The following is a 17,280-nucleotide window of genomic DNA, read 5'->3' on the forward strand; positions in this document are numbered from 1 at the left end:
TCCTGTGATCTTGACCTTCAGGGTAAAATAACAAAATCAAGCCATTTCTTACATATTAATATACACTAACATAGTCTGTTGGCGTCTAGTAACTCAACTCTATAGTCCATTGGCGTCTAGACACTCAACTCTATAGTCCCTTAGTGTCTTGAAACTCAACTCTATAGTCTCTTAGTGTCTAGAAACTCAACTCTATAGTCCCTTAGTGTCTAGACACTCAACTCTATAGTCCCTTAGTGTCTAGAAACTCAACTCTATAGACCCTTAGTGTCTAGAAACTCAACTCTATAGTCCCTTGGCGTCTAGACACTCAACTCTATAGTCCCTTAGTGTCTTGAAACTCAACTCTATAGTCCCTTAGTGTCTAGAAACTCAACTCTATAGTCCCTTGGCGTCTAGACACTCAACTCTATAGTCCCATAGTGTCTAGAAACTCAACTCTATAGTCCCATAGTATCTAGAAACTCAACTCTATAGTCCCTTAGTGTCTAGAAACTCAACTCTATAGTCCCTTAGTGTCTAGAAACTCAACTCTATAGTCTCTTGGTGTCTAGAAACTCAACTCTATAGTCCCTTGGCGTCTAGACACTCAACTCTATAGTCCCTTAGTGTCTTGAAACTCAACTCTATAGTCCCTTAGTGTCTAGAAACTCAACTCTATAGTCCCTTGGCGTCTAGACACTCAACTCTATAGTCCCATAGTGTCTAGAAACTCAACTCTATAGTCCCATAGTGTCTAGAAACTCAACTCTATAGTCCCATAGTGTCTAGAAACTCAACTCTATAGTCCCTTAGTGTCTAGAAACTCAACTCTATAGTCTCTTGGTGTCTAGAAACTCAACTCTATAGTCCCTTGGCATCTAGACACTCAACTCTATAGTCCCTTAGTGTCTAGAAACTCAACTCTATAGTCCCTTAGTGTCTAGAAACTCAACTCTATAGTCCCTTAGTGTCTAGAAACTCAACTCTATAGTCCCATAGTGTCTAGAAACTCAACTCTATAGTCCCTTGGCGTCTAGAAACTCAACTCTATAGTCCCATAGTGTCTAGAAACTCAACTCTATAGTCCCATAGTGTCTAGAAACTCAACTCTATAGTCCCTTGGTGTCTAGAAACTCAACTCTATAGTCCCTTGGCGTCTAGAAACTCAACTCTATAGTCCCATAGTGTCTAGAAACTCAACTCTATAGTCCCATAGTGTCTAGAAACTCAACTCTATAGACCCTTAGTGTCTAGAAACTCAACTCTATAGTCCCTTGGCGTCTAGACACTCAACTCTATAGTCCCTTGGTGTCTAGAAACTCAACTCTATAGTCCCTTGGTGTCTAGAAACTCAACTCTATAGTCCCTTAGTGTCTAGATCTCATGTACGTCTTAAAACAGTGCATTAGTATATACAATGTACATGTATGCTTTCAATGCAATGATAGGCTGTAGAATTATGGTAGTACTTACTGTATGCTATTTATTACAAACAACATAAATATTAATCAAAATAACATTCTCTCACTGCCTTAACCAGATTTGCAAACAGCCTACCTATGAACGATCCATTGCAAACATTATATCAACTTATGTCAGGAAGACAACCAGCTGCAGCAACTGTAAGTCTCATTCTTGCCTGTTTTTATTTGTTAATACCTGTCACCATTACAATTTAGATCACTTGTTTTGATAGTTCAGTATAACAGCAACAAAGCCGGAGAAGTACACACTAATTACACAGTAATATTCTTCCCTATCATGAGAAGGAGGTAAGGTGAACAGTTACTTTTGAGTGGCTGGTAACATCTACTGTTTATTCATTCCCATTTCAACATGTGCAATAATTTTTGAAGCGGTACATACATAACTTAATATACCTCGTAGATGTAAACCTTTAAAGCCACCTAAAAACTTAGTTGCAACATATAGAAAAAGTATAGTCAGAATACTAAAAACTTTGGTTACATTTATACAACCAAAATAGCCCTTTGAACCAGTCTCACAGAATGATCGCACATCAAACAGTATTTATTTGTACAAAATACTTACAAAACATCACTACAAAGGACCCCATAGCTCTGCCTTGTTATTAAATGTTGGAATCTATTCAATAGCTATAGTACATTGTATATATAAATGTATGCTAATTTTTTACCTTTTCTAATGCGAGGCTCTGATTACTTTTAGTCAGGATGGCAAGGTCTAAAAAGTGGCTTAAAACAAGAGTTTTACCTTACATGGTTTGAAGTAAAATTTTTGACATCATATTGATCATGATTAGAGTAATATCTGGGCCATCAGAAAACTGATGTTACATCTCTACATTCTCTTGGGCAAACTCACAGGAGGCAGTTTCCATGGTAACGGTGACAAATACTAAACATTAAAAGTCATATTTTTTCTATTTTTTTTATTAAAACTCTGGTGGAATGTTTTATATAACTAACATCAGGCATAGTTGTTACAGTTGAAAATCAGTCTCAAAATACCAAATGATATAGTCTTTCAAGAAAACTACAGCAAAATCCTATTTGGAGTTGCTTTGTTACAAATAAAGTGTTCCCAAGACAACCAATATCAAGATAGTTATGAAAAATATGATACTAAAGATCTCAAGGTTCCCAAGTGCTATAGATATGGCGAAGGTGTCTGTATATGGGCAACTCACTGAACAAATGACCTTTCTGATTCAAGGTCATAGTTAAAATTCAACAGTGATCTTTGAAAGGCCTTTGAAACAGCATGGGATGGTGATGCTTTTAATACTGACATCCCATGACGCTTGACACATTCCTGTCACACTTCTGATCTCACCCAACATCCTTGATTGACATGACAATTTCCATGTATGGAAAAAAAAGTATGGGTAAAAAGAGAGAAAAACATATCTCAGAAACGACTTGTTACTGCAAGGGAAGAAATCTACTAAATACAAGAGACAGAATTATCGAAATGATTCTAAGCTTGATGGAACAAAACAAATTTGTCAAAAACTTGTCGTCGTACCAATAAAGGGTTGAAATTCATTCCCACACAAAGGTCCTCAACAAGATCATTTCATTGACCAAGGCGGAATGTCTACTTTGCAATGTCAAGCAGTAATCAGGTTAATTCCAAACTACGGCCAGTCTCTTGAAAACAATCAAGAACTGGAAACCAATATCACTCCTCAACATTGACTATAAAGTTGCTAGTAAAGTAATCACTAAGAGAATGAGCAGTGTCATTAATTCAGTAATTTACCATTGACATTTTCCACTTTTATTAGCTCCGCTGTCAGCGAAAGCTGAAAGCGTAGCTTTAGGTATAGGTGGGTATTGAGGTATAGAGTATAGGTGAATCATTGGTGTCCATCAACTTGTTATATTTTCATCATCTTCTCCGAAAGTGACAGTCAGAATTCTTCGATATTTGGTGTGCATATTCCCTGGAGGGAGGCTATTCAGATTTGTTCATGCCAAGTTGATCTGTGCCATTTTCAATTTTTTATGATTTTTTTTCAAAAAATGATATTTTCATTATCTCCACAAATACTACTTGTCAGATTGCTTTGATATCTGGTGTGTTGATGTGCAGGGGGTAGCTTACTCAGATTTGTTAATTTCAAGTCAGCACATGTTCTTTTCTATTTTTTATGACTTTTTTTTTAATTTAACAAAAATATTAATCTGTTAATGAGCATTGTGACGCCATATTGGAAATCAGTCCACAAGACTTTAAGTAAACTGCCACTTTTCAAATGACGTCAAACAAGCAATGTAATATGTGCTATAGTCATAATTCTACGCATTGTGCGCCCAAATGACAAGGGTTTGTTCAAAACAGGGTTGTAAACTTCAAATCTAAATTTTGCACCCCTTCTACATAATCAGTCAGTCCGCAATACCCTCATTTGCATATCCTCCAGATCTAGCGACCGTTACACTTTGAATGGCTGCTCACAGGCCTTATTTTTCAGTATTTTCAACTTGTCGTAACATTCACTAGAGTCCTCCATTTTAGATACTGAAAACGCCTAAACCTCAACTGACATCTCTTCTTTCGTGCCAGCAAAGTAAATTTTGGCATTACATTTAGGAATACCGATTTTCCAACGAATTCGGGACGCATACTTGAGGCCCTGAAATTTCGACCCAGTTTTTCGCTCATAGTTTCCTCAATACGGACCGGAAAGTTTACAAATTTCATAAAAAGGTGGATTTTTATGTGTTTTAAATAACCATGGCAAGTACATTTAGTAGGTTAGTTGTGTAACGGTCCGGACCGTTCAAGAATTTTCGGTAGAAAACGACTGATTTGACCCGGAAGTTGAAGCTGGCCTCGTTTGACCGGGCAATTTTCCACAGCCAGCAGCAACGCGGGAGTTCAGATAACATATAACTTGTGATTAATTGAATATTGTCGGTGCAATTTGGAGTGACAGTGAACGAGAATGAAGACAACTCGCGTAAGTAAGGCAAGGCATGCCTAGGCCATAAAGGCGTGCAGGTGAAGTTAAGAGCAGTACGTACAGTGAATCGACCAAACTTTGTTTATTGGCCGACAGTTTACATGTAAACACAGATAACTAGTGTTAGTTATCTGTGATGTATCGACATGAACATGTCTTGCCATTTCCAAAATGCAAATATTTGGCAAGTAAAAAGAATTAAAATAATTACAACTTTATTTTGGCTTTAGACTTTGCATTATGTTTTGCGTATCTTTCCGAAAAGGTTCTCTCTAGTCATGTCAGTGATCATAACGGGACTGCTTTGAGTACGAGCGAGGTGAAGCATGTTGAGGTATTTTGTTTAGAATTATAAATATTGCGAAATGTCAAGTACAAGGTTTAAATACAATGGAATGATGAAAAAAAATTGGCCGAGTCTGCTGACAGGCGCCGGTCACAAGACACTCCAAATTTAAATATTAGACGATGTTATGTCTACTACAAATTGAATATTGTTGATAATTCAGCTTATGGACAGTGTTTTTGGCAAATTTGTTAGAAAATTGAAATTCGAATTGCCACAAAATTATTTTAGATCCCTAGTTTATTTCATTCATTATTAAAATTTTCCAGGGTTACAGCTGTAAGACACTGGTATTATTTATAGGCAACCTCAAAAATCCTTTGTGTGTGTGTGTGTGTGTGTGTGTGTGTGTGTGTGTGTGTGCGCCCGCGCATTTCCCGGTCATTATTTTTCTGAGATTTTGTGTAATTTTTTTATAAAATGGTGACTATGGTTTAAAAGTACAATATTTTACCAACTTTCTGTGTAAAATGTGTTTTATAGTAAGACATCATATGAAACCACTAACCACTTTATTACATTGCTACCAAAATAAAAACTAAAAAGAACAGCGGAGCTATTCTGACGGATAGGTTGCTTGTTGTAGTAGTTTTTAGCTGTGTTTTCATTTATTTATTACAATCACTCTGTAACCATTTATGTTATTTTTAGACCCTGAAGAAGACCTCCTGTGTGTGGTCGAAACGTTGGTAATAAAGTATTTCAACCGTAGACAACCAGACTTGTGCTTTTAAACCCCATCTATTTTGCTTCAAGTCTATGTCTCCCAATTAGTACATCTCTTTTGTAGTCGGACTAAGTGCAGTTTTTATTACAAACTGGTCAAAACGGCCAAAAATTGGCAGAAAATGTTATTTTCAATCAATGCATATAAAATTTAAACATAAAAATAATTAACAGCTCACTAATCCCATTATGATGTGATAGTTGGACCGGCACTGGCTATGAAAGGGACAGAACTATCTGAAGTTGTCACCCCAATACCTGCTGAAAAGTCAGTTTGTGTAATTATAGATCATTTGACAGAACAACAAAAAACTATCATCAAATCTATGCTATAAAATCAGTAAAAAATGTCCACAAGTTGGTAGTATATGAGTCCAAATTGGAATGCCAAGATGGCACTTTTTGCCAACATGCTTACCCACAAAAGGAAATACGTAGTTGGGACTTTGAAGTTACGTTGCAATAATCTGATCCTTACGTATACTGCATTGAATTCACTGAGCCATCTTCTTGTGTCAAACAATGTATTTAATGACAAAATTGAAAGGAAATGTTTATGAAATGCACCTTTATTTACATTGTAAACAATGTCACTGGAGACATCTTGCTTCGGCGATGTTTATATTTCATATCATATCATATAATATATTGGAAAATGCACGTAAAAAATCTGATCAGAAAATCGCATGTCTTGTGCATAAATTTCCCTCCACTGACCATTACACATGCACTGAGCTAGTATAAATACAAGTCATTATTGAACTGTAACGAAAAGAAATAAAACCAAAATAATCCATTATATAGCCAAAAATTACCTCCAAGTCGTTAGTATTGGTGTCGCTAAGGGTCGCAAGATTGCATATATTTGCTGTAAACTGCTGCTCACACGGACTTTAATAGCGGGATTGGGAATTTGAGACTTACACACAAGTACAATGTGTTCCTACAGCTAAATACTTGTATTTACAATATATTTTGAGTCAAATTCAGTTGAAATATCCAAAGATAGTAACATAATTTACATCATAGACCATGTTATGGGAGCCGTTAATTACTTCCGCCATGTTTAAATTTGATTTTGTGGGCAAAAAACGCACATAAAAAGACCAACACTCATCATTTGGATCGTACTCCAGATACGGTTCACTGTCAAGGATTCAAAATGGCAGGACAGATAAACAGCTGACCGGGAAACCGGGATTGCACAAGGGCACCCACCAGTTCCCGGTATACCATGAATGCCGAAGTTCATTCACCTACCTTATCATTATACCTTTTAACAGCAGCTATTGCTGCAAAAATTGCAGGTACTGGTGGTGAAAGGGTTAAAATATGTACGCCCATAGCAGCAGGTAAATAATGACATATAATGCCACCAGTGAAGTGAAGGCAAATGAATAAGCATTCCAAAATGTATGGAGATATGCCTTGTAACAAGACCACACCCATAGCAAGTTAATTGATGTATATTGCAGATACAGCACCATGGATGGGAAGGCATGTGAATGAATAAATCTTAAAAAATGGATGCAAATATGTCTAGAAATAAGAACACATAATCATAGAAAATTAAAGTTTACTCTCAACAGTTGTGCTATAACGGTATTTTTATTAATTTTATTAATATGTTAGCATTCTTCAAAATATTGTCAACATTACCATGGAAACCATCTCCTGTGAGTTTGCACTCGAGAATCCAGAAGTGCAACATCAGTTTTCTGAAGGCCCAGATGTTGCTCTAACCAAATAGGATGCCAAAACTTGTACTGCAAGGCAGGCAATTTCTTTTCAAAATTTTAGCCTCCTATTTGGCTATTTTGGCTACAGGTGGCTACATTTCTGTAATAAATGGACTTAGAAATGGTAATTCTACATGTCTGTGTGAATATCTATTTACTGTATTGAGTTCTATTATATAAAGCTTTTAACATTTTGTGTGATTTTTGATATCCTTGAGGCCTGAATGGACAGAAGTGTTACACTTTCTTTAAGTACTGTAGCACATATTTCAGCTACCCTGAAGAAATATACTTATGATGATGTACAATGTTTTAGTGTACATGTGTTTAGGTGTTAGACATCTTTGTGGAGTTTCTGAGTTGACTGATCTCAAAGCCTAATAAATACTTGAGATAAATAAATAGATTAATGAATCTACATTTGTACTCTTTGTACTAAACAAAATTGCACCTCATTATGAAACTTGTGTGAGTTAAACATTGAAAAGGTTTACATGAAGAAAAGACAAGATATGTTATTAATTTATTAACAGAGTTGTGCAGATGAAAAGTGGGGTGATTGGAGGCCACATCTCGCTATGGTCCTGTCTAACATGAGTATTGAAAAAGGAGAGGTGGATAGGAGAACAATAACAACAATGGGAGATACCCTTGGTAAGTATAGTAGTGGTGGCATGGTGGTGGTGGTGGTGGTGGTGGTGATGGTGGTGGTGTGTGTGTGTGTGTGTGTGTGTGTGTGTGTGTGTGTGTGTGTGTGTGTGTGGTGGCGTGGTGGTGGTGGTGGTGGTGGTGGTGTGTGTGTGTCCAAAGAGTGCTGGGGCTTGTATGTCTACCATAATTATGGTAATTAGGACTTGTATGTATACTATATGGTTAGTGGGACTTGTATGTATTCTGTATTGTGTGACTTGTATGTATACTATATGGTTAGTGGGACTTGTATGTATACTATATGGTTAGTGGGACTTGTATGTATACTATATGGTTAGTGGGACTTGTATGTATTCTGTATTGTGTGACTTGTATGTATACTATATGGTAACTAGGACTTGTATGTGGTATTAAAGTAGGACTTGTATGTATACTATATGGTTAGTGGGACTTGTATGTATTCTGTATTGTGTGACTTGTATGTATACTATATGGTAACTAGGACTTGTATGTGGTATTAAAGTAGGACTTGTACGTATAAATGTGACTTGTATGTATACTATATGGTTAGTGGGACTTGTATGTATTCTATATTGTGTGACTTGTATGTATACTATATGGTAACTAGGACTTGTATGTGGTATTAAAGTAGGACTTGTATGTATAAATGTGACTTGTATGTATACTATATGGTAAGTAGGACTTGTATGTATACTATGTGGTAAGTGTGAGTTGTATGTATTCTATATGATAAGTGGGACTTGTATGTATACTATGTGGTAAGTGGGACTTGTACGTATGTGGTAAGTGTGCCTTGTATTAAAGTTGTATGTATAATGTATGGTAAGTAGGACATGTATGTATTCTGTGTTGTAAGTGTGCCTTGTAAGTTGTATGTATAATGTATGGTAAGTAGGACTTGTATGTATACTATGTTGTTGGCTGATATCACTGAGTGAGAGAAACTTGTTCTGGTTTTGGGCAGGACTTAGCTGTGTGCACCACTAACTAGTATGGACATCAGTCATTCTCCTGTTTTCCTTGTTTAAAAACTCTTGTTATTCTCCTGCTTCTTGGTCATTAGTGTATTTGATGGCTCAACAAAGGAGACCATGTTGGCCTATAATCCCATTTGTCCATCGATGTAATTTCTTCGTTTGTAGGTATCAATCGTGTCAATCGTGTCTGTTGACAACTTCTGGCTTTCACACCAGGAGACGAATGAGTTTTCAGGTTCTACTTTTGCCATTTAAAAAAATGACAACTACATGTAGCCACGGTGTGTTATGTATGTCGATGTTGTTGCTAAATGCTGCCAAAAGTTACTATTGGAAGCATGCCCCTCTCAGCCTAGTTCCAGGCATAACATTCCAGTAACAAGTCTATTGTCTGCGTATAATATATTGTAAGTAGGACTTGTATGTATTCTATTTAGTAAGTGGGACTTGTATGTATAAGTGCAACTTTTATGTATACTATACATTTATGGTAAGTGGGACTTGTCATTTTGCGTTCTTCAACTTTCTTATATTCTTAAACTATCTTTAGCACAACTGAACTGGTAAGGCTCAGTAGTGCTGTAGGCATGGTGCGGTGCCTGTGTGTGTGTGTGTGTGTGTGTGTACATGACTTACACTCAAAAACCACGACACCAACTGCCTTAGTATTTGGTGGGGAGATTACTTTTGGTGTCTAGTTGGGAAATTGTTCAAAGCAAAATCATTGCATCACAGGTGTGATTTGGGTCACAAAATGCCATTTTTGGTCAAAAAACTTAAACTCAAAAACTACAGGGCAGATTGATCTGAAATTTGGTGAGAACGTTCTTAGGGATGTGTAAATTAAAATTGTTCATGATATGATTCTATCAGTAATATGCAAGTTAGGGCTAAAAATGTGTCTTTTTGGTACAAAAAAAATGTATAATTCCAAAACCACTGAGCAGATTGGGCTTAAATTTAATGGGAATGCATTTAGGGATGTATGGACAAAGAAGTATTAAGCATACAATGATTCCATGAGTGATATGCAAATTAGGTGTAAAAATATTTCTTTTTGGTCAAAAATCTTTAGATCCAAAACTATATGTATTGAGCAGATTATGCTTAAATTTAATGGGGATGCTCAGTTTGACCCTGCCGAACAACGCAGGTTTTCCCCGGGCACTCCGGTTTCCTCCTGCTTCTTCAACACTAGGGCACTAGGGCGCTGCTCTGCGGCGACCATTCAACAAATTTCCGAATTTATTTGGACAAATAAAGATTATTATTATTATTATTATTATTATTATTATTATTATTATTATTATCTCAGGGTTGTATAGATGAAGAAATGTAAAGCATATAATGATGTCATTTGTGATATGCAAATTAGGTGTAAAACGCCATTGGTGATATTTTTTTGATAGTGTATGTAGTTGGTTGGAACTTGTATGTTTATGATAAACATAGTAATTTAAATTTTGATTTTATATTCAGGTGCCAAAGGATTATTACATGCTTCCCAGTTCTGTTACATAATGGCCCAGGTTGGTTTGGGAGCTTATACCAAGAAAAATACAAAAATGGTGCTTCTAGGTTCTAGCCACAGGTAAGGTAGCCATATGATTCCTGAAAGACATATTGTACATGTGTGTGTGTGTGTGTGTGTGTGTGTGTGTGTGTGTGTGTGTGTGTGTGTGTGTGTGTGTGTGTGTGTGTGCGTGTATGTATGTGTGTCATCATGGTAATCCACAGCCTCTTTTATGGCACCATCCAGGATGCCCCGCCAAGTGGCCTTGGTTCCATTCACGTACAAATTGGTTATTCCTGCATTGCTAATTTTGTTGTTTTGTACATCAACACTACAACCAATCAGATTGCAACACTACAACCAATCAGATTGCCACATTAACCTGACTTGGACAAGCTGAGTTATTGTTGCCGAAATTTAATTTTGTCATCCTACGGACAAGATTGGAATGATATGAACAGAAAATACTAGTAATGACTTACAAATCTGCATGAAAATATCAAATAGGGTTTGTGAGAGCATGGATTTCACTGATGCTGTTTATCGCCAGATACAATCACAAGTTTGTAGCAAGTTACACAACAGCCACACAAGGTACAAGTACATGTACGTATAGCATAGGATAGGCAGGACCTCCATGGGAAAAGGTGAGATCACTCGATTCATGTGAGTTCACTCATAAATAAACGTCATTCATGATCAACCTGTGGTTGTTGAAGTGTTTACAATACTTTGCTGAATTTTACAAGGAACTGAACCTGGGCTGAATGTTGATAAGTACAACCTTTTAAGCACAATGTTCTTTGGACGCAGGACTCCAGAACTCCAGAACTGTATTCATTGCATCCTGTACTACTATTCAGCATTAAATTTCTAATTTCCAATGAATCTTTTCTCATTCTTGCTTTATGCTCTTTACCGCCTTCAAATGTTGGTTATCCCAGTGGTTTTGAATGAGACTAGTAACTTTTAGACTGGTCTTTCGAATCACCCCCGTTCACGTACACATTCACTCAGTGCATGTAGGAAGGATTGCTCATGTATGTCTGCCTGTTGGATAGTGAATACATGTGTACACAGTCAGAAAATACTGCTGCTTCAAGGGAATGGTCCTATAAACAGGCATATTTAGTCACTTTGACATTTAGTTGACAGTGACAAGCCCAAGTAGAAGTCAGAGTATAAGTATAAATAGTTGCAAATCAGTGTAAATGCAAGCTTATAGTGAACATGCTTGACAACAGAAGATATGGATCATCATGACGTCATTACTCATGAATATTTAATTATTACTAAGCTTAAATAATGCCTTTATAGCTCTAAGAAACTAGAGCTTTATTTTGCTGTGCCACACAAGAAATAACAGCTCTGGTTTGTGACAAAGATGTGTGTGTGTGTGTGTGTGTGTGTGTGTGTGTGTGTTTGTGTTTGTGTTTGTGTGTGTGTGTGTGTGTGTGTGTGTGTGTGTTTGTGTAAATGACACTAAGGTTATAGACCTCGTTCAATGCCCATTGTTATTGGTTTGCAGTTAAGAAAATAATGATTATACGCATCCATAACTATATATTTTCTGAAAGCTCTTGATCCACTCTTTTCAATGAAATTGGTAACATGGCTAGCCATGCTGAGGATCTCGCCACTCTAGGTCCACTTCTCATTAGCCAGAATATCACATTAACAGGTCATATAGAGACACCCAACACCTAGCTGGTGACAAATTTTGTATCCTATTGTAAGAATATTTAGGTGAGTATCTTTCCGGAAACAGAATTATCGTTTCTCCAGAAACTAATTTCTGTTGAAGGAAAGATACTCACCTAACAGTCCCTCCCTCTTTCCCCACTGTCTCAGTTTTGTTGGGTTTCTGGACTAAGATTGTGTTCCATAGCGCAACATTGAGGGCAGTAATAGTAGGAGGAGGTGGAGTAATAAAGTTTTATTGGATAACCATCAGGAATTGCAAGCAAATCCTATTTTAAGAATATTTAGGTGAGTATCTTTCCTTCAAGAGAAATTAGTTTCGAGAGAAATGACAACATGCATCTCTCTCCATGTATGGCGGCAAAGTTTCTGACTGTCATTTCTTCCAGAGAAGAAAAAAAGCTTTTCCTCATTTGATAACATTTTAGTAAGATTTAAAAATCCTCATTGCGATTTTGATGCACGCAAAATGAAATGAACTCTACTCCCTCCCCCCCCCCAAAAAAACAAACAAAACAAAACAAAACAAAACAAAACAAAGGAATTACATTTGTCGTGCATCAGTTTTAAAATGGCCCCCTTAAACTCCAAAACTACTGGGCAGATTGGTCTGAAATTTGGTAGAAACATTTTTCGGGGTGTTTAGTGTAAGAATTATTCATGACATAATGATCCCATCAGTGATATGCAAATTAGGTGAAAAAATCTCAATTTCAGTCAAAAACATATCTTGAAGTTTATATTGCACAGATGACAACTGTGAAGGGTAGACAAGTGAATAAAGATTCCGAAAGTGTATGCAAATATGCCAAGCAATAAGACCACACCCATAGCAACAGCCAAATACAGTTGTTCTACAATGCCATTGATGCTGTATTTAGTCTGAAAACGTCAATCAATCAATCAATCAAATTTGTGTAGCACTGATTTCCAGAGCAATGTACACCATTTTTGTACGAGTGTTCATCAAAGAGTATTTCTTTGGTACGATTTCTTTCACTAACCCTTTTAACCTCGACAACAGATATAAACTTGTAATTTCCACAGTTGGAACGAGTCAGCGTATGACGTCATAAAATAACAAGGTTGACCTAGTATAACGCGTCCGCTTCTAGTGCTAGGCTTGTGACGGAGGGCCGATTTCGCCATCAATTTTCTCCGTTGTTTCGAGCCCCAGATACAGGAGAGTTTACATTTCTGTTTTTGAAGACATATAAAAATGGAATTTGAACTTTTTTATCGTATTTTTTGTGCGTGAAACATAGGTCCTCCATCCGAATTCGTGATAGCAGAATCACATTTTCTAAAGACTGTTATGGTAAAACTTTGTAAAAAATTTGACAGATAAAGAAGGTACTATTGTAAATATATTGTGAAAGTTTCGAGCTGGTATCTCTCTTAGAAATATCGAAAATGGTCTTTTGAAATCTTTGAGTTTAGCGTGAGTGAGCGTTCACTGTGGCGGTTATTTTCAAATTAATTTGATCTTGCCGGCCATTTCCACAGGCTAGCAATCCGACTGACAGTTTTGACTACCTCATCAGGGCTCTTTTCTAGAATCTCTACAGTTTGGAGTACCTCAGGGCTCTGTTTTATGACCTCTATGGTTTGAACTGCCTCATCTGGGCTCTGTTCTAGGACCTCTACAGTTTGGAGTACCTCATCTGGGCTCTGTTCTAGGACCTCTACAGTTTGGAGTACCTCAGGGCTGTTCTGTAGGTCCTCTATGGATTGGAGTATCTCATCAGGGCTCTGTTCTAGAACCTCTACTGTTTAAAGTACCTCATGGCTCTGTTCTAGGACCTCTACGGTTTGGAGTACCTCCGGTCTCTGTTCTAGGACCTCTATGGTTTGGAGTACCTCGTGGCTCTGTCCTAGGACCTCTACGGTTTGAACTACTTCATCGGGGCTCTGATCTAGGACCTCTACGGTTTGAAGTACCTCATCAGGGCTCTGTTTTAGGATCTCTACAGTTTTGAGTACCTCATCAGGGCTCTGTTCTAAGACCTCTACAGTTTGGAGTACCCCAGGGCTCTGTTTTATGACCTCTATGGTTTGGAGTATCTCAAGGCTCTGTCCTAGGACCTCTACGGTTTGAACTGCCTCATCCGGGCTCTGTTCTAGGACCTCTACAGTTTGGAGTACCTCAAGGCTCTGCTCTAGGACCTCTACAGTTTGGAGTACCTCAAGGCTCTGTTCTAGGACCTCTACTGTTTGGAATACCTCAAGGCTCTGTACGAAGACCTCTACAGTTTGGAGTACCTCATCAGGGCTCTGTTCTAGGATCTCTACAGTTTGGAGTACCTCATCAGGGCTCTGTTCTAGGACCTCTACAGTTTGGAGTACCTCATCAGGGCTCTGTTCTAGGATCTCTACAGTTTGGAGTACCTCATCAGGGCTCTGTTCTAAGACCTCTACAGTTTGGAGTACCCCAGGGCTCTATTTTATGACCTCTGCGGTTCGGAGTATCTCGGCTCTGTTTTATGACCTCTACAGTTTGAACTACCACATCTGGGCTCTGTTCTAGGAACTCTATGGTTTGGAGTAACTCGTGGCTGTGTCCTAGGACCTCTACGGTTTGAACTACTACATCTGGGCTCTGATATAGGACCTCTACGGTTTGAAGTACCTCATCAGGAGGGCTCTGTTCTAGGACCTCTACGGTTTGGAGTACGACAGGGCTCTGTTCTAGGACCTCTATGGTTTGGAGTACCTCGTGGCTCTGTCCTAGGACCTCTACGGTTTGAACTACTTCATCTGGGCTCTGATCTAGGACCTCTACGGTTTGAAGTACTTCATCAGGGCTCTGTTCTAGGACCTCTACGGTTTGGAGTACCGCAGGGCTCTGTTCTAGGACCTCTATGGTTTGGAGTATCTCAAGGCTCTGTCCTAGGACCTCTATACGGTTTGAACTGCCTCATCCGGGCTCTGTTCTAGGACCTCTACAGTTTGGAGTACCTCAAGGCTCTGCTCTAGGACCTCTACAGTTTGGAGTACCTCAAGGCTCTGTTCTAGGACCTCTACTGTTTGGAATACCTCAAGGCTCTGTACAAAGACCTCTACAGTTTGGAGTACCTCATCAGGGCTCTGTTCTAGGATCTCTACAGTTTGGAGTACCTCATCAGGGCTCTGTTCTAGGACCACTACAGTTTGGAGTACCTCATCAGGGCTCTGTTCTAGGACCTCTACAGTTTTTTGTACCCCAGGGCTCTGTTTTATGACCTCTACGGTTCGGAGTATCTCAGCTCTGTTTTATGACCTCTACAGTTTGAACTACCACATCTGGGTTCTGTTCTAGGAACTCTATGGTTTGGAGTAACTCGTGGCTGTGTCCTAGGACCTCTACAGTTTGAACTACTACATCTGGGCTCTGATATAGGACCTCTACGGTTTGAAGTACCTCATTAGGGCTCTGTTCTAGGATCTCTACAATTTGGAGTACCTCATCTGGGCTCTGTTCTAGGACCTCTACATTTTGGAGTACCTCAGGGCTCTGTCTTATGACCTCTACGGTTTGAACTACCTCATCTGGGCTCTGTTCTAGGACCTCTATGGTTTGGAGTACCTCATGACTCTGTCCTAGGACCTCTACAGTTTGGAGTACCTCAGGGCTCTGTTCTAGGACCTCTACGGTCTGGAGTACCTCATCAGGGCTCTGTTCTAGGATCTCTACAGTTTGGAGTACCTCATCAGGGCACTCTGTTCTAGGACCTCTACTGTTTGGAGTACCTCAGGGCTCTGTTCTATGACCTCTATGGTTTGGAGTACCTCAAGGCTCTGGTCTAGGACCTCCATGGTTTGCAGTACCTCATGGCTCTGTTCTAGGACCTCTACAGTTTGGAGTACCTCATGGCTCTGTCCTAGGACCTCTACAGTTTGAACTACCACATCTGGGCTCTGTTCTAGGACCTGTACAGTTTAGAGTACCTCATCTGGGCTCTGTTCTAGGACCTTTACAGTTTGGAGTACCTCATCTGGGCTCTGTTCTAGGACCTCTACAGTTTGGAGTACCTCATCTGGGCTCTGTTCTAGGACCTCTATGGTTTGGAGTACCTCATGGCTCTCTTTTATGACCTCTACGGTTTGAACTACCTTTTCTGGGCTCTGTTCTAGGACCTCTACATTTTGGAGTACCTCAGGGCTCTGTTCTAGGACCTCTACAGTTTGGAGTACCTCATCTTGGCTCTGTTCTAGGACCTCTACAGTTTGGAGTATCTCATATGGGCTCTTTTTCTAGGTCCTCTATGGATTGCAGTACCTCGTCAGGGCTCTGTTCTAGGACCTCTACTGTTTGGAGTAGGTCGGGGCTCTGTTCTAGGACCTCTACGGTCTGGAGTACCTCATCAGGGCTCTGTTCTAGGATCTCTACAGTTTGGAGTACCTCATCAGGGCTCTCTGTTCTAGGACCTTTACTGTTTGGAGTACCTCAGGGCTCTGGTCTAGGACCTCCATGGTTTGCAGTACCTCATGGCTCTGTTCTAGGATGTCTACAGTATGAAGTACCTCATCAGGGCTCTGTTCTAGGACCTTTACAGTTTACAATCTATATTTCACCATTCGGATAGCTTATCCATTGTCATAAGTCATAAACTTCAGTTTCATCAATTCACTGATGGCAATGAACTGTACTTGTGTTTTATGTAATCCAATACCACCTCTGCCATATTTTCTGTTGAAGAAGGTGTCAACGATATGTTCATTAACTGAAGTTGAATGATTCTAAGACAGAAGTCATTTTAATTCGTTCCAAATTTAATCATTCACTGTCACCTCTGACTGACAACATCTGTTCAAATGTTTTTAGCACAACTGAACTAGGTTCAGTAGTGCTATAGGGATCGCCCGGCATCTGTGTGTGTGTGTGTGTGTGTGTAAACGACTTAAAGTCAAAAACTGCTGGGCCGATTGCCATGATATTTGGTGGGTGCATTACCTTGGATGTCTAGTTGGGAAATTGTTCAAATCAAAATGATCTTATCACCGGTGTGATTTGGGTCAAAAAATGTGATTTGTGGTCAGAAAACTTAAACTCCAAAAGTACTGGGCCAATTGAGCTGAAATTTGGGTGAAACATTCTCCAGGGTGTTTTTACTAAGAATTACTCATGACATGATAGGCCCATCAGTGATATGCAAATTAGGGCCAAAAATGTGTCTATTTGATCAAAAATC

The 17,280-nt window shown here is 38.8% G+C and overlaps 1 protein-coding gene across 1 annotated transcript in view; it reads left to right on the top strand.

Annotated features, from left to right (window-relative positions):
* Window positions 1-17,280, top strand: part of LOC144440768 (uncharacterized) — a 176,060-nt gene that overhangs the window by 95,403 nt on the left and 63,377 nt on the right. The window contains exons 12-14 of the mRNA XM_078130147.1: window positions 1,523-1,604; window positions 7,780-7,900; window positions 10,375-10,486. Of these exons, the coding sequence (XP_077986273.1) occupies window positions 1,523-1,604; window positions 7,780-7,900; window positions 10,375-10,486 (315 nt within the window). The remainder of the gene's footprint in view (window positions 1-1,522; window positions 1,605-7,779; window positions 7,901-10,374; window positions 10,487-17,280) is intronic.

Source organism: Glandiceps talaboti, chromosome 10 (genome assembly GCF_964340395.1).
Source record: "Glandiceps talaboti chromosome 10, keGlaTala1.1, whole genome shotgun sequence".
Lineage (NCBI taxonomy): Eukaryota > Metazoa > Hemichordata > Enteropneusta > Spengelidae > Glandiceps > Glandiceps talaboti.